We start from the raw sequence: 22,582 nt of genomic DNA, 5'->3' as shown, positions 1-22,582 counted from the left end.
ATGTACCAGTGTACAGCCTCTGTCCTATCCAGCCCTGCAAAGTAGAATTCGGATCATGGTAGTTGGGGGGAGGAAGCATCCAGGATCTGGGGGAAAGCTGTGTTCTTCATCGATACTACCTCACACCCTAATTAACCCATCTCCTCTCCTAAACCCCTCTATGAGGGGATCTCCATTGGTCGACACTTGGGCCTTGGGTCTCCACTCTGCACTTCCCCCTTCATTTAATATGATATATATACATATATACATATACACATATATACACATACATACACACACTTATATCTTTTTTTTTTGCATGATGCCTTATACCTGGTCCCTTGGGCACCTCGTGATCGCACTGGCCGGTGTGCTTCTTCCATGTGGGCTTATTTGCTTCTGAGCTAGATGGCCGCTTGTTCACCTTCGAGCCTTTAAGACCCCAGACACTATCTCTTTTGATAGCCGGGCACCATCAGCTTTCTTCACCACATTTGCTTATGCACCCATTTGTCTTCAGCGATCCTATCATGGAGGTGTGCAGTCAATGATATGATTTTTTGTTCTTTGATGCCTGGTAACTGATCCCTTTGGGACCACTCGCTCACTCAGGCTGGTGTGTTCTTCCATGTGGACTTTGTTGCTTCTGAGCTAGATGGCCGCTTGTTTATCTTCAAGCCTTTAAGACCCCAGTCACTATCTCTTTTGATAGCCGGGCACCATCAGCTTTCTTCACCACATTTACTTGTTCACCCACTTTGGCTCCAGCCGTTGTGTCGGGAGAGTGAGCATCATAGAGTTCCAATTTAATAAAAAAAGGTATTCATGCATTGAGGGAGTGTTTGAGTACAGGCCCAAGGTCCTTCCGCCACCTTAATACTTGACCTATAAATATAGACACATAGATCTATTTCCCCATCCTCCTATATATATTTGCATGTACATGTCTTTGTCTAGACCTCCATGAATGCCCTTTGACTCCTAGCTCTTTCCTCCATCTCCCTTGACTTTCCTCCTGCCCTACTACCATGCTTCATCACCACCTGGGCTAGAGTATACCTCTTCTCTAAGCAACCTTACCCTTGATCGTTTCCCACCAGGCCTGCCACTCCCCCTTCTCTACCATTTGGGGTTCCATGTTTTTCCCTTGTCCCTGGGTTTGTTAACACCACTTCCTTAGCCCCCCTACCCCCCCACCCCAAGTCCCACCGGAACTGTCTGTCCCGTTGTTTTTCCTCCAGATAGTTCATCCAGCCTGTCCTATTCACACAGACCTGTGGAGTCACTAACATGCACGAAAACTAGACAGAGGAAAACAAAGCAACAGTATACAACCAGACAACAAAACAACAAAAACAAACCACTGACAAAGAACAGAACAAAACAGTTCACAAGAGAAAAGCTTGTAGTTAGTTCAGGGATCGTTTGCTGGCCCTTAGGAGCTAGAACTACAGTCTTGACGGGAGTGCAAAACATCTTCCTCTTGAGAAGTGGCTGGTGGTTTTAAGCGTCTGGCTTTTCTGTTAGCAGCCCACAGTTGACTTTAATGACACAAATGGAATAAATCTTTAAGATTTTCATTTACTGATATGGTCTTGCTCAAAATGAAAGGAAACAGAGCTGCAAATATCCACGAATAACCAAAGCATGGAATGTATGAATCTAGTAAAACTCTTAGTCATCAAAGCTGAAATGGATGACATGATCAATATCATGGGCATTAGTGAGCTGAACTGAACTGGTATCAGCCATTTTGAATCTGACAGTCATATGATCTATGCCAGAATGTCAGGTGACATGTATCAAATGACAAAAGGACATATGTCAAAAATTAAACTTCAATATCTATTCTGGACCAGTAGGTAATATCTAGATAAATAGAGAAAAGATTGAATTGTCATGGATTTCATCTTGACATTCAATGCTCATGGAAGCAGCAGTCAAGAAAGAGAGCAAACAATGCCGTGCATTGGGTGAATCTGCTGCACGAGACCTCTCTAAAGTGTGGAAGAGCAAGAGTGTTACTTTCAGAACTAATGTGTTCCTGACCCAAGCCATAGTATTCTCCGTTGTTTCGTATGCATGTGAAAGTTAGACGTTGAGGAAGGGGGACTAAAGAAGAGTCTACGCTTTTGAATGACGGTGCTGGGGACAAACTGAAAGTCCCATAGACGGGTGGCCCAGAGACCAAGCCAATGTGTTTGCCTTGCAAGAGGTCCAGCCAGAATGCTGCTTAGAAGCAAAGATGGCAAGTCTTTGTCTCGTAGATTTTGGACATGTTGCCAAGAGAGGCCAATCCTTTTAGAAGGGGATCGCTTGGTCAAATAGAGGGGCAGTGAAAGCAAGGAAGACGCTGGGCAAGCCAGATGAAGACGGTGGCTCCCACAGAACAGCAGTTGTGAGGGTGGCATGGAGGGAGCGGGCAAGGTTTCATTCTGTTGTGCGCCTCGATGGCACCTGGCAACAACACTAACAGCATCGGAAAACACAGCACTGTCAGTGAGAGGATAGCATCCACGTAACTCGAAGGAAGGCAAGTTGATAAAACGCGTTTAGTTAGTATCTAACTCTGCTGTAACCAATTGAGATGTTTCACTCATCTGTGCCAAGAAACTTGGAAGACAGCTGGCTGGCCAGTTGCCTGGCATTTGTGCCAATTCCAAAGAAAGGTCAGCCAGCAGAATGCAGATGTTATAAAAATACCATTAATATCACACACAAGTGAAGTTTTCCTGAAGTTTACTCAGAAATGGTTACAGCAGTACCTCAACAAGGGACTTCCCAAGCTTCAAGCTGAACTTTGAAGGTGACATGGAATAACAGATATCACCAGGTGCATCTTAGCGAAGAGAAGACAATAACAGTAAGATGTTTACTTGTGTTTTATTGACTATGCAGAGGCATTCCACCGTGGTGATCAGAATAAACAGAAGTGGATAACATTGCATAAACTAAGATTCCTAAAACAGTTTGCTCTCGGGCCCGTGCCAATATGCAGTCTTCTGAACAAAGCAAGGTGTTGAGTGGTTGAAAGTCAGGAAGGATGTGTGTGAAGGTGTATCATTTCACCACACTTACCTAATCTGTTTAAGGATCTGGGCGAGATAAAGACCGTGACATCAGAGTTGTAAGAAGACTCATTAACAACCTGGAACGTGTAAATAGCAACCTAGCTTGCTGAAAGCACTCACTGATGAGCTTCACATTCTCCTTAAATCGGTACCAAGAAGCAACAACAAGAGAAATCAGGAAATATTGGAATTATCAAGGGTTTTGTGTTACTTCAATCCACAATCATGTCCATGGAAACAGCCATGAAAAAAGCAAAGGATGTATCACACTGGCAAAATCTGCTGCAAAAGACCTCTGTAACGTGGTGAAGATGCCACTGTGAGCGCCAAGGCGCACCTGGCCCGAGCCGTGGTGTTTCACTCACCTTAGACGCATATAAATATAGACAGTGGATACGGAAGACGAGAGAAGAACTGAAGGCTTTGAATTATGGTATTTACAAAATAGAGTGGAAATGCCATGCACTGCCAAAATGCGCCTTATAAGCAAGGATTGCAATGTGTTGTTCTGTGTCCTTTGGGCATGTTAACAGCAGGGACCAGTCCTTGGGGAAGGACATCATCCATGTAAAGTACGAGTCAGTGAAAGAGACAGACTTTCGACAAGATCCATTGAAACAGTGATGCCGCAATGGGCTCATACAATGCAAGCCATGAGAGAATGGCGAGGTCGTGGGCCTTACCGAGTGGTTCTGACCGAACAGCGACAGTAACAACCCAGCTTCTGCAGTTAGGTCGTGGGGTCTGATTAAGCTCTCAAGTCCACTGGAAGGCGAGCTGCAGGAGGGCAGGGCGTTTTGCTCAGGGTGTTTATTGCTGTGTCACGGCATCCCGAAAGGGATGAACTCACTGCGGCTGCTCAGAAGTAGTTGTTGTCGGAATGAGACTAGGACTCAGCGCTTTCCTGTGTACAGCATTCCAGAGTAACACTAATACCACTCCTAACAAATGAGACAGGTCTCTGGATGAAACCGCTGACTCACCTTCCACCTGGTGGTTTATATTGCTTAGTTCAGCAAAGTGCTTTCCGTGAACTATTTTGTAATATAAATACAAAATAGCAAAGTTTCCATCTGTAAATATTTTCTAAAATCAGTTAGAATTAGGATAAAAACTTTAAAAGTAAAGATGTGTTTCTCACAATTAACAAATTAAGTATAAAACTAATGGGGTTTTTATTTTAAATATAGCATTTGTTCTTTGGGTGATATTAAGGCATAAACACTTGTCACAATTTTGGAGCAGTCTTAAACACCCTCTTTTTTAAAAGGAAGCATGAATAATTCCCATTAAAGGTCACAAAGAAATTAATGAATACTATTTTCTTTGTAATATATATATCACAAAACAGTTGCCATTTTTGATGTGTACAGACTTGTGGCATTAATTACACTCATCATTTTTGCAGTTGTCACCACAGTCTGTTTTTTTCCCCATCGATCCATAACAGAAGTCTGCCTCTACACAATGCCGCTCATCCCTCCTGCCCTGGTAACCACTGATAAATGTTGCTCTCTGTGTATTTGCATCTCCTGAATGTTCCATAGAAGTAGAATCATACTTTATTTGTCAATACTGTGTTCCTGCCTTGTTTCACTCAGCACAAGGTTTTCAAGCAAGTGTATATTTTTCCTTCATTGAACAAATACGTACCCAACAGCCTCTGTGAGAACCCTGCGTTCAGAAATGAAGAGCCCTGTTTCTGGCGTGCCAGGCATGTGAGAGTCCGGTGGTCTCTCCGGCAACAGAGCCTCTTGATCGGAATCCACAGTGCATTGGGAAGACTATAAAGGAGACCTGGGTGTGCAAGACAACTGCTCCCGCCCTGGCCACCAGTTTGCAATCCTGCATCCAACTAAAAGGTCCTTAGGACCAATCCCATCCATCCTGTGGGACTTCCCTACTCCCTCATACCTTGCCTCCTCTCTTCCTCTGGGCTCCTGCTTCTTGAGATGCAGCCCGCTGTTTTCATGACATCCCTGCACCTCTGCAGCTTCACTCTGTACTCTTACTCTAGTTTATTGTTTTGCCGTAACACTTCATTCGCACCGGCATGTATTTGGTTACTGCCTTTCTTTTATGTGCACTAAAATGTAAGCCCCATAAAAGCAGGGAATTTGGCGTGCATCATTACATTGCCAAACACCCAGAACGATGCTGTGTAAACATTGCAACACACAGTATTGGCTCAGGAACTCTTTGTTGGATACTTGAATTTGACAGTAATGAGCAAATGCTCCCACGTGAAACCTTTATGCTACTGATCCTGGCTCCTTCCGTTCCAGTCCAACTTTCCACTTAGCTCTGAAGCGTGCCCGGATTTGGGGAGCTGCAATCCTGGTTATTTTCGTTGTTCCCCTCTGACTTTGTTGTTTCCCACACCTATGTGTCCTCTATCTACTTGGATTGGGCATGATTGTAACCAATATATGTGCTAGGTTGGAATGTTGTTCTTCCACAGTGGCTTCATGAGTGAAGTACACCTCATGAAGAGGCACAGCATACAAGGGGGTACCCAAAATGAACCGCATTTTTCCCCAAAGTTGTGTATTTACTTTTTTATATATAAAAAAACAACCTTGTCACCCTCAAAGTACTCTCCATTACACCTAATACATTAGTCAAATCTGTGATTTCCACTCTTGGAAACATTTTTCAAACTCATCTGTTTGGATGGCTGACAGTGCCTCTCATTTTTCTTCACCTCGTCTACTTCCTCAAATCACTGTCCATGACATACCTCTTCATTCACAGACACAAAAAGAAGTCATCACATGGAGCAAGGTCAGGGAAGTCAGGTACCTGGAACAAGGGAGGCATGCTGTTCTTTGCCAACAGTTGGCACAGAGATGGCTGCTGGAGCAGGTGCATTGTCGTGGTGGCAAAGCCAGTCCCCCGTCTGCCACAAATCAGGCCTTTTTTGTCTCACACTGATACACAAACTTTTCAGAACCTCTGAATAGAGAGCTTGATTTACAGTCTGACCTGGTGGAATGAATTCCAAATACACTATCTGCCTCACATCAGAAAAACAAATGGGCATTGTCTTTATCTTTGATTTTACCTGATAAGCTTTTGGGGGTGAGGTGGCAATAGCATCTTCCACTGACTTGATAGATGCATGCTTTCAGGGTCGTACTAATAGTACCATGTCTCTTCATCAGTAATGACCTTGGAGGAAAACTCTGGGGTGCTTCAGAGCTGTCGTTTCAAAGCACGGCATGTTTCCAGTCAATGCTCTTTTTCCTCGTCAGTCAGTACCTGAAGCACAAATTTCCCAGCAACCCTTTTCATTCCCAAATCTTCTGTTAAGATTCACTGAACTGAGCTTGCTGCAAGATAATCAGATAACTCCCCGTCTCTTCAATGGTCCGTCATAGATCTTTGGCAAAAGTGCACACATTTTGCCAACATTTTTGTCCATTCAGAAGTTAAAAGGACATCCAGAATGGGGACTGTCATCAATCGACCTTTTCATTTTGAAACAAGGAAACCACCCGTGTACTTGAGTTTTCCCCATGGCACTGACCTTGTAAAGTGTCTTCAACATCATACAGTTTCCATGGCATTTTTCCCGAGCAGGAAACAATTTCACAGCCACACACTGTTCTCTTACATCGGCCATCATAAAAAACGAGGTTCGAGGGAACTTGCTTTTACAAAATATTCACTGTGACCAGAGAGAACCTTCCCAGGTGATGCCACTAGGTGCACTAACTCAGAGTGAGTTGCTCGATGCTCGCCTAGTGGGAAAAATGTGTCGTATGAAAGCTCCACTCAGCAGAACTTTTCTCCAGTTTGGGAGGGGGGCACCCCCTCATATAAATGAATGAACTAGATGAAGTAACCCTTGAAGGTGGTCCTACATGAAGTCCCTGTCTTCAGTAAAGGTACAAGTCTTATAACAGCAAAGCAAGTAGTAGGCCCGATAATGACCAGACAACGGAAAGATAAGTGATTTCCCAAGCTTTAGGTAGGAAAATGGGTACATTCACATGACTATTGATTGGAGAGGTAATTGCTACCGTGTTTCGAAGGGACAGTTTAGAAATAACTATTGAGATTAAAGATCTCTATCCTTTTATTAGTAATTCATGAGCTCTGAAATGTAGTTAGGTACCAGATTATACACTTGATGTTAGCCAAAAAGTCGAGAAGCAATGCATACCAGATTATATGGTACCTTACAGCTCATGAAAATTTTGGCTTTGCTTTTTGATTTTGATGATGAAAAACACTGACACTTTGAGCTAGGGATTGACATGTTCAACTCTATGTTCTTGAGATTCCCTAGGATTATAATGTGGAGATGTTTTCTGAAGAGGAGAGGAGTAGAAGGACAGCAGCTTGACTGGGACTGCCATGGTCTTGGTAAATGAGAATTGTCCCTTGACCTAAGCATTCCTTGCCAGCACCATAATTCAAGTGCATCCATTTTTCTCGGTTTGCCTACTTCATTGTCCAACTTTCGCATGCAAATGAGACCATTGAATATACTATGGCTTGTATCAGGTGCACCTTGGTCCTCAAAGTGACATCCTTGCTCTTCAGCACTTTAGACAGGTCTTCTGCAGCAGATTGAAACACCACCTTCAGAAATGTATAGACCTAGGTGGAGGAGGATGTCAAGAAACAATAGCTTCATATTTTGAAATTTTATTTAACAAGTGTGTAGATGATCTGTAGTAGAACTTTAAAATCTCTCTCTGTGTCACTCTCACTCCATGTGTGTGTGAGTGTGTGTTTATTACAAGGGGCCTTTAAGGAATTCATGGAAAAATGCAATGGAAAGATAATGGGAATTTTTCTATGACTTTTTTGAATCATCTATATAGATGTATTGATCCATGGTGGTGCTGTTGGTTGGACTTTGGGCTGCTCACAAGATGCGCTATGTAAAATGACCAGTCACCTGCAGAAGAAAGATGAAACTGTCCCCATAAAGACTTAAGTCTTCAAAATCTATTTAGGGTTTCTGTGCATCAGAATCCAATTACTGGCATTGAATGTACGCAGATAGATTGGTGGGTAGGTAGGTAGATAACGTGTGTATACATAGATCACAAAAATAAAATCAGCAGGATTAACTGATGACTGACAATAGGATGTGTTGGACAAATCAAGGATGATAATGCGGCTTTAGGCCTGAGCACCTCCTTGAATAGAGAGGTACCATTTACTGCAGAAGGATGCAGTTGGGGTAGGTGGTGATGGTAGCAGTGATCAACAAAGAGTTCTGATTTTCAATGTTAATGTTGAAATGCTTATTTGATTTTAAACGAAGCTAATAGTTACTAACTCTAGCCTCAAGAACTTTTTCCTTGGGAATACATTGGGAGAGGGTGTATAAGACATGGACAGATTTAAAACTATGACACAGTCACTTAGGAGGTAAGTGTCAAGAGAATGGAGAAGATGGAATGACTTAACTCTGTGGCCTTCCTACACTTAAAATTATCTGAAAGTGGAGTTTAAACCCAAGACAGGGAAGAAGCAACCAATAAGAGGAAGATTATGAGAATATGAATCACAGAAATATATATGTGTATAAAGAAAATGTGACAGACCCTAATTAATAACCATCATACTCTGTAAGAGTTACAATTATAGACTGCTCAACTTTTAATATTTCTGTAATTCTTGGTAATGTATATCATATATATATTGTCTTTGTAAACAAAGTAACAAAAATTGTTAATCAGTAAAAACAAATGTTTGATAAAAGTTTTGAAATAGCATCTGGGAGATACCAATGGAATATGTATTATCTATATAATATTATCTATGAGGTCACTATGTGTCAGAATTGACTCAATGGCAGTGAGCTATTGTATCTGATTGGGCAAGTCATCAAAGGGTTGCAAGTGCCCAAAATAAGAAAAATTCAGCTTTTCATATGGATTATATAAGTGTTTGGGGGAATTTTGTTCACAGAGGTTTAATGAAGTTTTAAAAGTTTGTGTGTGTAAATATATACATCTGATGTTAATATATATAGACAGAGCCTTTTGTGCTATCAATGAATATTAAGTGATATTATTCAAAAAAGAGGGGGAAATGAAGTAAATGTAGAATGTCTGTATAGGGAAAACATGCTCAGGTATTACAAAGTGTAAAAGTTTATATAATCTTTTGATTTTGCCCAGGCATATAATCAGTAAACATTTTAGAATGGCATTTTTATGTGTATTTCAAAGAGGCTCAAATAAGTTGCTCTGAACTTAGAATTTATCAAGAAAATTATTAGGTAATAAAATGCACACCACCACTCATCTGTCAGTTTGTTGCACTGTGGTAATCTTCAGGTTGCTGTAATGCTGGACGCTGTGTCATTGGTTTTACAAATACCAGCAGAGTCAATACCTGCTGAGCAAATTTCAACAGAACTTCCATGCAAAGACCAGACTAGGAACAAGAAATAGTCTGTCCACATCTGAGAGATTATCGAACTACAAATAGCAGTGAAACCTCGTCAAATAGAGTGCTGGAAGATGGGTCTTTGATGTTGAAAGGCACTAAACATATGACTGAAGAAGAGCTGCCACCTCAAATCAGAGTCACCCTAAATGATGTGAACACAGTAATTCTCAAAACTTTTACTTGTTGATGGACATGGCTCAAAATGAAAAGAAACAGCTGCAAAAATGTATTAATAATTGGAATTTAGAGTGCACAAATTATGAAGGCAGGAAATTGGAAGTTGAAGATTGTAAATGGAGCACATGAAGATCAATTAATGAACTGATGTGGATTAGCATGAACCATTTTCAGTCAGACAATCATATTACTTAAGAAGCCGGAAATGATAAGTTTAAGAGAAATGGTGTCACATTCATTGTAAGGAAGAACATTTCAAGATTCACACTGTCTGTGAGTATTACCAGTGTACCTACAAGGAAGTCCAGGTACACAGCCTACTCAAAGATACTTGCCCACAGGACGAGATCACTGAAGGGATGGATGCTACAGTAAAGCACGATGAAGAAAGCAGCTGGTGTCCACCTATCAGAAAGAATAACATCTGGGGTCTTAAGATATTGTCTTGAAGCAAGCAGCCAACTAAATGAGATTCCAGCACTCTATCTGACTCTCTTTATTCTCACTCAGAAAAAGCAAACCAGCCTGTGTGATCCAAATTATACATAATAAAATCCAATATCAGGGAGGGAACTGTATTAGAGCTTACATTTTGAGCACCGGCTTTGCAGAAGGCTATGGATGACAGTGTACCCCCAAAATTCATTTGTAGAAACTCCACATGGAGTAAGTGTCTGGAGTATTTCTTCTGACCATTGACAGGAGATGTGAATAGGCTTGCTTTCAGACAGTGCGTGGGAAAGTGGATTAATGCGATGTAGTTAACATTTAACCCTTTATCATTTGTTTTCCCTTTTGACCCATTAAATTACAATTGAGTTATGGTTCTATTATTTTCTGCTTTCTTTTCAATTGAGTTTTCTGTGTTTTATCTTAGTATTTTGAGAGGTTTGTTTCGTATGTTTTTCTTTAGATGAAATTCAGGATAAATAAATCTATATAGAGAGAAAATAACGGGGTTAATTGATTTTTAGGATTATGGCAAGGAGGTAGGGGTGGAAAAAGCTAATAATCATGAGTACTAGAATGAAGAAAATGTTATAAAATTGTGCTGATGACTGCACAACTCTTTTTAATATGTGTAAACCTTTGAATTGTATGAAATGTTAATTATATGTCAATAAAACTTAAAATTTCCAAAAAAACTCTAGTACAATTATTCAGATGTATGTACCAATCACTAAAGCTATTGATGAAGAAGTTAAAGAAATTTACCAATATTTCTTTTGTCTGAAAGTGATCAAATATGTAATTAAGATGCATTGATGATTACTAATGATCTGAAATTAAATTTATAATTTTTTTAAAGTAAGAGTCAATCAGTAATTGTAAAATACGGCCCTGGTGATGGAAACCAATCTGGAGATCATATGATGTAATTGTATAATACCAATGACTTCTTCAGTACAAATGCCTTTATTTCAGCAACAAATGATAACTAGACACCTGGATCTCACCAAATAGAGACTGACTTTGTTTGTGAAAACAGGTGAGGAAGAAGCGCAGACAAGACAAAACCAGAGGACACCGGTGGGGTAGACTAGTAATCTGTAAGTTCAGGTTAAAAATAAAGAAAATTAAAACAAGTCCACGAGAGTCAAAATGCGACCTCAAATATATTCCACCTGCGTTTAGAGAGCATTTTAAGTACAAATTTGACGAATTGTACGCTAATGACAGAAGACCTGGTGAGGTGTAGGATGAAATCACACCATTCATGAAGAAAGTGAAAGGTTATTTTTTTTATTGGAAAAAATAATAAAAGACCAAAATAGATGTCCAAATAACTCTGAAACTTGCTCCTGAATGTATAGTAGCTAAGTCAAATGGAAGAAATAGTAAGCAAAAGAGCTGAATGTAAAATATCATAAGGAACTATCAAGAATACCAAGTAAATTATTACAATGTAGTCTGAAGGACCTGGAATTAGAAAAACAAAAGGAAGAACATGCTTAGCATAGCAAGCGGAGAAAGAAATTGGGCATTGAGTTGCAATATTGAAAGATTCTATTGGCAAACTGTTGAGTGATGCAGGATGTATCAGCAGAAGGTGGAAGGAAAGCAGAGTCTCTGTACCAAAACGAATTGGTCAGTGCCCAACCACTTCAAGAGACAGCATGTAATCAAGAACTAGTGGTGGTAAAGGAAGAAGTCCAAGCTGCACCAAAGGCATTAGCAAAAAAACAAGATTCCAGGGATCGACAAAAAAAAAACTGGAATTGGAATGTTTTTAACAAGCTGATGAAGCACTAGGAACATTACTAGTGTATAGAAGGAAACTTGAAAGACCAACCAACTGGAGAGATCCATTTTGTTCAAAAAAAAAAAGTGACCAGATTGCAGAAATTGCTGAACAAAAGCATTATTGTCACATGCGGGGGGGGGGGGGGTGAAGAGCCTTCAACAACAGTTGCAGCAGCAGGCCATCAACATGGAGCTACCAGAAGCTCAAGCCGATCCGAGAAGAGCGATCTCATTGGTGACATCAGTTGGACCTTGTCTGAAAGCAAGGTGTACCAGAAAGACATTTCTTTGTGTTTTGTTGACTGTAAAGTCATTCAACAGTGTGGATCATACCAAGCCATGGAGAGCATTTCGATCGATGACTCTAAACACAACATTCCAGGTGGAGGAAATATGCAGATGACACACTTTGCTAGCACAAAGCCAAGAGGACTTGACACTTACCTGTGAATTTCAAAGACTGCAGCCTTCAATGTAAAAAAAACAAAAAAGCTGGGCCAACGGACAAAATTATGATGGAGAAAAGGTGTCAAGGATTTCATTTTACTTAGTTCCACAGCCATTAGCTATGGCATCAGCATTCAAGAAATCAAATGGCATTGCATCGAGCAAATCCACTTCACAAGAACTTGTTAAAATGTCAATGAATAAATATATCACTTAAGGACTAAGTCACACCTAACCCAAGTGTGTGTGGTATTTTCAGTCACCTGAGTTGGATAATGAATAAAGAAGATCATGGAAGGATTGATGCATTTGGATGATGATGTTGGCAAAGAATAAGGAAAGTATCATGGACTGCCAAGAGAACAAACAAGTCTCTATTGGCTGAAATAAATCCAACCAGAATGCTCTACAGAAGGGTGGAGAGTGAGACTTCGTTTCAGGTACTTTGGACATGTTATCAAGAAAGACCAGTCCCTGGAAAAGAACATCATGCTTGGTAAAGTGGGTCAGAAAAGAAAAGAAAGACTCCCAGTTAGATGGATGGATGTGGTGGCTGTAACAACAGGCTCAGACATAACAATTGTGAGGACGGCACAGGACCGGGCAGTGGTTTGTTCTGTTGCACTGTGTTCTGCGGTCTGTGGTCGCTGCGAGTTGGATCCCACTGAATGTCATCTAACAACAATAATGTAAGTCCCCACGCTACCAGAGACTCCCTCTTCCAGAACAACCAGTGAGATATCATGCTGCTAGGAAAAGGGGTGGGGGGGGGGGAGATTGCTGGGTCACATTGGAAATTAGACTAATACTTATTATATCTACCTAAGTAACCTATGTGCTATATAAAATGCCTCTTTCTCTTAAAACTTTACAAAATGAGATGCCTTTTTCTATTAGATTTCTCTATATGTGCAGTGACGCCAGAGCTTAGTTCCAAGGACCACTTCTCCCATCTGTTAAGTTTATTCCCATACCTCGGAGAATTTCAGATGAAGAAGAAGGTATTGTCACTGCGTTGTCTTGCTGAGTGAAAGCTCACTGCTTTTCATTGACTCGACCAGCTGAGCAGCTTTTCATTGACTCGACGGGCTGAGCAACATAATGAGTGTGTTTCTTCAGTCAAGTTTAGCGAGTCTGGGATTGTGACACTGTGCACCTCCCCTGCTCTTCTCTCCACCAAAGCTCATTTGGATGAAGAGACGTACTTAAGCAAAAGAATGTCTGGCATTGTAATGATGTTTACTGAACTTTGAATCCTGTGTATAACTATGCTGTCTTCAGAAGCAGTCACTATGGAAGGGAGAACTGTCCAGATGAAATTTAGAGTTCCTTTCACTCTCTCCACCAGAGTCCGGCCACAAGAAGTTGAAAAGCACTATACAGAGAAGCACAGAAACCGGAATGGCGGCTGAAATGAGGAAGATGGTCAGGCAGCCCAGCCGGGAGTCTACCGATGGCAGCATCAACAGCTACAGCTCTGAGGGAAAGTGAGTGACTCCGCACGCCCGTAGCCCTTTCCAACCATAGCTTGTTGAGTAGTTGGTAAAATAACAAATGTCGCGAGGACTACTGTGCCAGGTGTGTTGTTTCTTGGTTTTCTAACCAGTATCCAACCATCTCTTGTAACCCCTCCTGACCTCTTATGATAAGCACTTCTAAATCTAAATGCTCCTACATTTCAAAGGGCTAAGGAAATGTTCCATTAATAGGAGCCATTTATTTCTGTCCACTGAGGGAGGAAAACAACCTCAAAATTGTTCTTCACTGTATGTTTAATATAGAAATGTCACGTTTGCTGAGTTCTGTGATACGGGAAGTTATCTTCACCTATAAAGACTCAGAGCCTCAGAAGCCCTATCTCGGCTTGCTCAGAGTTGAAATCTGCTTGCCAGCAGTGGATTTTTACATGGGAAACTCAATCTGGCCATTCCATTACCATTACTTGAAAACTTAGAAATGAGGAGCTGGTTTCCCATTTTCCTAACTCTTTTGGAGTCAAAGTTGTAAGTCTAACATTTTCATAATGAAAATTTTCATAGTAGATTAAATTTCTTTTGAAACATTGATGACTCTTTTTTACCTTAGGGTGAAAATAAAAGAATCTGTCTTCCTCGTTGTATTTTTCTCTATCAAATTTTTTAAGTTCTACAAATATGTAACTAGAGTTTTGTTTTTATTTTCTTGGTTGCTTCTTCCTGTTTGATAATGTTGGCTAGATCCTGCACATAGCATTTTACTATGCTAAAATTTTTCTTGCTAAAACTATACTTTTCGTGATGTGGTGAGTTTCACAAGGGAGTAAGTATGACTCTCCAGCTGGTCACACATTTCACCTCGTTCTTTGCGTGCCAGGGTTCAGATCCCTCATATTCTAGCTTGGTAGCTACGATTTCTTTTCAGATCCCTCATATTCTAGCTTGGTAGCTACGATTTCTTTTCAGATCCCTCATATTCTAGCTTGATAGCTACGATTTCTTTTCAGATCCCTCATATTCGAGCTTGATAGCTACGATTTCTTTTCAGATCCCTCATATTCTAGCTTGATAGCTACGATTTCTTTTCAGATCCCTCATATTCTAGCTTGATAGCTACGATTTCTTTTCCCGTTACTTTTACTGGCAGTTTTCTTTTCATTTTTTGGTTTAGAAAATTAAATGAAATTGTGCCAAGCTACCATGTATGATACATCTTTTTACCATTCCTGAAACATGGATCCTGCTTATTTGATCTAATGATGTGTGTGCTTGCTGCTAGCAGTTACACAAACTAAGAGCAAAGATTACTAGGCATGAAGGTTATGCAGATGTACTTGCTGACAAAATGCCATTATTTGATAAAATACCACAAAAATCTAAGACTATTCTTTTTTGTTATTAAAAAAAAGTTTTGCCATAATCATGGAGAAGCCCCTTAACATCTCCAAGATTAATTGTGTCGTCTTTAGCTGGGATAACATTATGTGCTCTACTTCCCATACTTTGGATTAAGATACAGAGGTGAAAACACATTAGAAGCAATACACTCTTGCAGCTATCGGGTCATTCTTAGTGAGTGCCAACTAAGCATCAGCGCAGTTTTGTTGCCCTAGGATTCCATTACAGTTGATGGGAGCAGAGTAAATGATCTGCAGAGCTATATCCTAAGTGTGTCGTGCAGTGTGATCACTCATTTGCTTCCAGGTGGACTAAATAAAAGTATTGGGCAATGAAATTCACAGATAAATAAATATTTTTATTTATAAATAGGAATCTGCACTTTGCTACAATATTGAATCAAGAATCAGCCCCATTTTAAAACGTTAACATTAGCATTCATGATCAATTTTCCTTATAAAGTATATGATATGAAACTTTTCATAATACCTTATATATCAGTATTATATTTATAAAGGCACTTGAATTTTCAAGTATCAAAAAGATGTACTATGTTAACAGAAGTAACTGATCCCTCTTGAGTAGAACGTATAAGGCTGAGGTCTTATGTGCTTGACCCAGTGGCAATATAAAGAATTAGTGAGTAGACAGGTTATTTAAGTAACGTTTATATTTCACGATATGTGTTAGGAGGCAAATTAAAATGAACCTAAAGAGTTGTATGAGATCTAATTTTGGGGGGGTTGTGTTTCGCTTGTTTTTCTTTCATCCTTTTGCTGGTAGCTTGATATTTCCTGGAGTGCGGCTGGGTGCTGACAGTCAATTCAGTGATTTTCTCGATGGACTGGGGCCCGCCCAGCTTGTTGGCAGACAAACTCTGGCCACCCCTGCTATGGGTAAGGAGCTCTGAATTTCCTTCCTAAAAATCTAATGTTTCATGGTTGGAGGGGCCCTATAAATTGCCAGAATAGTGAGAAGAAACTTTTTGGTTCGGGTAGAACTGTCCCTGTGGGTCTCTGAAACAGTAATTCTTTATGGCACTGAAGAGCCTCATCTCTTTCCTGAAGAGCAGCTGGTGGTTTCGAACTGCTGACTTTGAGGTCCAACACGTAACCTCTGAATTACTACCAGAAAAAAGAAGATGTACACTTCAACATCTGATTTGGAGATGGGAAAAGTAAAGTGGGATTGAGGAGGGCACTAGAGACGGTTGGGTTTCTTGTTTGGTTTGAATCAAGATGATAAAGATTGTACTTTGGAGTCTTTAGAAGCCCCCCGTCCCTTTCTTCTGTCTTTCCCTACACTCCATGCATCTGTCAAAAGGCGGACACTCTTTTGGCTTCCCCTCCTCTTGCAGGTGACATACAAATTGGAATGGAGGATAAAAAGGGCCACTTAGAAGTGGAAGTCATCAGGGCACGGAGCCTCACGCAGAAACCTGGCTCCAAATCTACCCCTGGTAAGGAGGAGGGTTGCTGAGTTTGGGCAAGAGAATATTAAATAGACAAAAAACTCAACACACTCGAATTTGAATTTAACTTGGCATCATCTGCTTGATTAAATTGGCAGCTTTTCTTTGTTGTTTCTCTGAAAAAGGGATCCTCGTGTTCCCGTTGCTCTCAAACTATGAGGAGGAATATGGTCGTGTTAAGGAATGTCGCTGTGGTTGTCTTTAGCATATCAGTCATCTTACTTTTGCCCATTTCAAAATCCAAACACGCCAAGCGCATTGCCGGGCAGTCCATTCTGACTCATGGAGACCTTGAGGACGGAGCAGAACTGCCTCTGTGGGCTTCCAAGACGGGCCCTGTGTATGGGAACAGAAAGCCTGATCTTTCCCAGAGAGTGGCTGAGCGGCTCACGTGCTGTCCCTGTGGTTTGCAGTCCTCCATGTAGCCCGCTGTGCCGCCAGGGCCCATGTGAAGTTAGAAAGATAAAGGGAAACAATGCTGTCTTTCTTATCATAAGAGGAAACCATGAACCTAAAGATATAAACCTCCACTGGGGTGGCAGCTGAAGTACAAGTCTTATGACCACAGCCGTGCTTGTTTACTTGCAAATGACAGTACCTCACCTCCACCTCGACTCAGCACAGGGAGACCTGCCCCTATGGTCTCTGAGACAGAAGCTCTTCACTGACGTGCAAAGCTTCATCTTTCTCTGCAGCATGGCTCCTTGCAGTTAGAAGCCCAACACAGTCCACTGGGCCAGCAGGGCTTCTTACAAAAATGACAGTGGTGGTGGCATGTGGATGTTAACCAACCGCAGAGAATGTAGATACATACTGGATGCATTCTAGTAGGGTTTAAGTAGTCAAAAGGGAAGCATTCAATAGGCACCTCTAATTCGCTCATACGGCATTAATTCAGTGATTAACTTCTTATACTCTACCTTTGTTCAGCTCCTTACGTCAAAGTATATCTTTTGGAAAACGGCGCCTGCATTGCCAAGAAGAAGACAAGAATTGCGCGGAAAACCCTCGACCCTTTGTATCAACAATCCCTGGTTTTTGACGAAAGTCCGCAGGGTAAAGTTCTTCAGGTCAGTCATAGGTTCTTCTTTTTTTTAATCATTGTATTGGGGGCTCATACAACTCTTATCACAACCCACACATCCGTCCATTGTGTCAAGCCCATTTGTACTTTTGTTGCCATCATCATTCTCAAAATATTTGCTTTCTCCTTGAGCCATTGATATTAGCTCCTCGCTTTTTCCCCTTCCTCCCCGCTCCCCATCCCTCAAGAATCCTTGATAATTTATCAGTTATTACTATTTTGTCATGTCTTACACTGTCCAACATATCCCTTCACCCACTTTTCTATGCCCTAGATTTGGAACAGAAAGGAGAAGGGAGGGACGGGAACTCTGTGCGGAGGCTCGGTTATGGAGGTATCGCTGTGTGCTACATGCAGTAGTTCGTTTAAGCTTTGTAATGGCTCTCTGAGATAGGTCTCATTATCCCCATCTTAAAGATTGTGTCAAAGGATCACACCAATTAGACAGTTTGGCAAAGGTGACCAGTAGATCGAGCCACGTGGATTTATCTCTACCTGCCTTTGTACAGCAGTGTGTGGGCTCATGCAAGACGTTTGACAAATACGCGAAAGGTGAGAATCGAGAAGCTGGGCATGAGGACAAAGGAAAGCTTGTGTCACCCCAACTCGAGGTGACCAGAGGTCACTGACATACTGGCCAGTCGCCCGATCAAGTCAAAATTGGTTTAAAAAGTTATCGAAAGTGAGCGGCTTACAATAACTTTTCCACTTTCCTCCTTGCACACAAGCCATCAATCAATCATGCTCCGTCCATCCACCCCGTGGTGCACGCGCGCCATTGTGCACAGCCTTGGCTGGCTCGTGGTGCCCGCGCGCCATTGTGCACAGCCTTGGCTGGCTCGTGGTGCCCGCGCGCCATTGTGCACAGCCTTGGCTGGCTCGTGGTGCCCGCGCGCCATTGTGCACAGCCTTGGCTGGCTCGTGGTGCACGCGCGCCATTGTGCACAGCCTTGGCTGGCTCGTGGTGCACGCGCGCCATTGTGCACAGCCTTGGCTGGTTCGTGGTGCACACGCGCCATTGTGCACAGCCTTGGCTGGTTCGTGGTGCACGTGCACCATTGTGCACAGCCTTGGCTGGTTCGTGGTGCACACACGCCATTGTGCACAGCCTTGGCTGGTTCGTGGTGCACGTGCACCATTGTGCACAGCCTTGGTTGGCTTGTGGTTCACGCGCGCCATTGTGCACAGCCTTGGCTGGCTCGTGGTGCATGCGCTCCATTTTGCACAGCCTTGGCTGGTTTGGCTCATTCCCCCCAGGCTCACACATGGTAGTTGTTCTATCACTGGCTCCACACATCGCTTACATGATGGTACTCAAGAAACAGGTTACACGTCTATGCAAATAAACATGCACATTTTTTAACATGGAGTGTAGAGAATACCTCTCACTGACCAGGGAACTACCATGCGGATGTCATTAAGTCTAAAATGATCTGTTTTGTCTTGGAGATAGAGAACGGTGAGTGTTTCGATTCGGATAGATCCTTACTTATCTGCAGCCTCACAGCGCTCGGTCCAGTCATTTCTCCTCCTTCGTTTGCTGGGCCACGCTGACCTACGTTTCGAATGTGAAGCAGAGGAGGTGGAGTGACATTGTGTTCCTCTGTCTCTGCAGGTAATTGTCTGGGGGGACTATGGCAGAATGGACCATAAATGCTTCATGGGCGTTGCTCAGATCTTGCTGGAAGAACTCGATCTCTCCAGCATGGTGATCGGATGGTACAAATTGTTCCCACCTTCATCGCTGGTGGACCCCACTCTCACTCCCCTCACCCGCCGGGCTTCCCAGTCATCTCTGGAAAGTTCAACCGGGCCACCCTGCATTCGATCATAGTGAACGCAGACCAGAGTCATCCCAGGAAACTTGACTTTCAGGAGAATAATCAGAACCAGATAGTTCAAGATCAAAATGCATTGTTGGAGACAGACAATCAACCTGTGTTTTGCTTGTAGTCGTTTTTCAATACTATGTCCCAATTGTTCTTTGAAACCTGGCTTCTTATGACAGAACATGGCAGTCTATCAAATCGTGTAAGAGTCTGTGTGCTGGTGAGAGTCACTGATGCTGCTGGCAAAGAGAAAGGAGAGGAAATGTCAAACACACAAACACTCACACACACACTCACACACCCCACACACCGCACCAAATTGAACCAACTGGAAACTCTCACGCTGTGAAAAGCCGTGTCCTACACGTTTCTACTCAGACCACAAGCAGTGTGAATTCTCTGGTGTTCGTGAAGTTTCGTTCTTGTGTACTTTGTGTGTGCATCGTTTGGTTTGGGGTTCTGTCTGGGTTTCACTGTAATGGTTAGTTCTGCTCGTTTGGGGCTGGGCCGCGACAGGCCTCATCATGGTGACAGAGACCCTTCCTTTCTTTTTCCAAAAGCACCAAAAACACAAAAAACAACCCAAAAAGGGCTGAAACTGTCTCTGTAGCATCTCCCCAAAATGTGTTCCAGCCAGACGAAGTGAGGCCAAGGAAGGGCTCCGCTGGTTTTCATTCCATAACCCTTCCAAGCCTTCTTTGTGGAGACCCAAAAGAAAACCCCACGGAAGCAAAACAGAAAGCTCACTTCCAAATTAAAATGACCACCAATTCCTCTCCCTCACGAAGAGCATATCTGTTGGCTTTCTCCAAAATTAGTTTACGTTTTCCATTATTTTGCATGGAAGACTTTCAAAGAAATCCATCTGCAACTAATGCTGGGGACGGAGATTTCCTGCATAACTGTGCTTCGCAAACGCTCCTGGTCGCGCCTGCTCCTTCCTGATAGCCGAAAAGAATCCCAACTCTGCTCATGTGGATAAGCACCCTTCCGACCTCCTGAAACGGGGCCTGGGAACGGAGCCTGGGTTACGAGCCCATGGCACGTCTAGCGATGCCCGGGCTTCCGGGCCACGTCTCCACGTAGTCTTCCTCATCTGCCCTGGAAGGAACACGGACGGTGTTTCACTGGAGAGGCCGGGGGAAACAGTCCGCACTAAACTAATGTTTTGGGGGTTTTTAAATCAAATTTTAGTTCACGTTTCTTTGAGATGGATGCAAGCACAACGCTTGATTTTTTTTTTTTAATGCAAAGACACACACTGGGGGGCGCAGCACAGGCGGGGGTGGGGGGTGTCAAACAAAAAGTCAAATCTCAGTTTACGTTTTCCTCCTTTGAGTTTTCCTGGGCCTTGGGCTCGCTGCCTAGTGACGGCTCTGTGTGTCCGTGCTCCAGCCTGCAGCCTCCGCAGGCGCACGGCGTGTCCCCCTCCTCCACGGACGAGCACCACGACCCCGTGATTACACACCTGGGGCGGCATGACTTGGAACTGTTCAAAGCTGCATGCACATTTTGTAAAAAAATAAAATAAAAATACAAAAACATAAATAGAAAAAGAAAAGAAACAAAAGGTGATTTAACCGTGTATGTTAGTTCTGCATAGGCCAGCTTGTCCGTTGCATGTACCTGTACAGTTTGCTCGCTAATTACTATACTGAAATAACCGAGAAATCTAAGCCATCCATTTTCGTTATAGACATTTTGCAAGTTTTAGCCAGGCTCGGTCTGTGAGTCCGGTGTGAAATGTCTATAGATGGACGTTATTTTTTACCCTCTGGAAAACGTGATGTAGTACGACGGACCAAATTCCTTCTAATACATACTTTGGTGTAGATTCCTACTGTGGGGCTGTAACACATGTAGACACTGTGTACACACCGGGTTTTAATCCATAGACATACTGCCTGCACCAAGTGGATTCTTTATTATCATTTCTACATGCCAGACTTCTCTGCCCATCATTCCACGGGGCGCAGATGGAGCCCTGCTCACGGCGCTGAGCAGGAGGAGCTGAAGCATCGGCGCACTTCTCCCGGATTCCCTTCTGTCTTAGTGGCCAGCAATCAACTCATATTAATTGGGTGGTATCTTTCTATTTGGACCGCTTGTCTTAACACTCCCCTGTGCTTTTCAATGAACTTCCAACTCATGTTATGTAAACATGTTGAATAAAATTTACTTTTCATGTCAGCCGGTAGCCATCCGTGTTCTATGTTTTGACAGATTTCCATTGTGGGTTCTGTGGTGCACCCTGGGAGCCAGCGCATGGGAAGGGGAGACTGGAATGTGTTGTTTGTGGGGGGCATTGGACTTGACTTGTCACTGCACTCTGTATGTCTTCCTCTACGGCCCAAATGGTACTTTGCATCACATACAAGTTTTCACTTTGTCAGCCTGTCTAAGTGAGCACATGACTACACTTCTGAAAAGTGGCATTCTGAAAAACAATAAATCTCACTGAGAATCAAATGGAAGGCTGTCTTTCTGCTGCTGTTTGTGCTAATAAAAGAGGCAACCCTGTTGTCCAGTTGTCAAATCATTTCAACTAATGTACCAAAGCAAGGTACTGTGTGGTGGCGTCTCTCTTCCTGACATCTGGTTCCATTCTCCATCTCTTCCTTCTGGGCCCTTCACTGGTTTGTAGAACCTTACCTTAGCGGGGACAAACTTAACAAAAGCAAGCGCAGTCTGTCTGAACTATCGTAATGGAGCCTTGGTGAATCAGCATATCAAGTATAGATGGATTAGCCCCTGAACGTGACATCTTAGAAGAAAGTATTCGCTTTTGGCATTTCCTATCGCAGCTGCACATGTTGCGTCTGGGAAATCGCAGTCCTTTGTTTGACGGTACTTGGGGAGCACCAGTTGGGTGCTGTGTTGCGGTGGGTAAAATAGCCAATGCTGCCCTCCATCTTCTAAGCACTGCTGATTTTTTATTGACTGCTGGCTTTGACCTGGTGAAGCAAAATAAGCTAAGCTAACCC

General features: G+C 42.5%; 1 protein-coding gene across 9 annotated transcripts in view; it reads left to right on the top strand.

Moving 5' to 3' along the window:
- RIMS1 (regulating synaptic membrane exocytosis 1) overlaps positions 1 to 22,107 on the top strand; it is a 257,595-nt gene extending 235,488 nt beyond the window's left edge. For all 9 annotated transcript variants that reach the window (XM_075554901.1, XM_075554903.1, XM_075554902.1 and 6 more), the window contains 5 exons: positions 13,690 to 13,828; positions 15,998 to 16,110; positions 16,572 to 16,673; positions 17,616 to 17,755; positions 19,385 to 22,107. In XM_075554901.1, coding sequence (XP_075411016.1) covers positions 13,690 to 13,828; positions 15,998 to 16,110; positions 16,572 to 16,673; positions 17,616 to 17,755; positions 19,385 to 19,603 — 713 coding nt within the window. In that variant the 3' untranslated portion in view covers positions 19,604 to 22,107. The remainder of the gene's footprint in view (positions 1 to 13,689; positions 13,829 to 15,997; positions 16,111 to 16,571; positions 16,674 to 17,615; positions 17,756 to 19,384) is intronic.
- Positions 22,108 to 22,582: the final 475 nt, after the last annotated feature.

The sequence above is a fragment of the Tenrec ecaudatus genome, chromosome 7, assembly GCF_050624435.1.
Source record: "Tenrec ecaudatus isolate mTenEca1 chromosome 7, mTenEca1.hap1, whole genome shotgun sequence".
NCBI classification, from domain to species: Eukaryota; Metazoa; Chordata; class Mammalia; order Afrosoricida; family Tenrecidae; genus Tenrec; species Tenrec ecaudatus.
The sequence above is the reverse complement of the archived record's forward strand: the minus strand, read 5'-3'. Positions and strand labels throughout refer to the sequence as shown.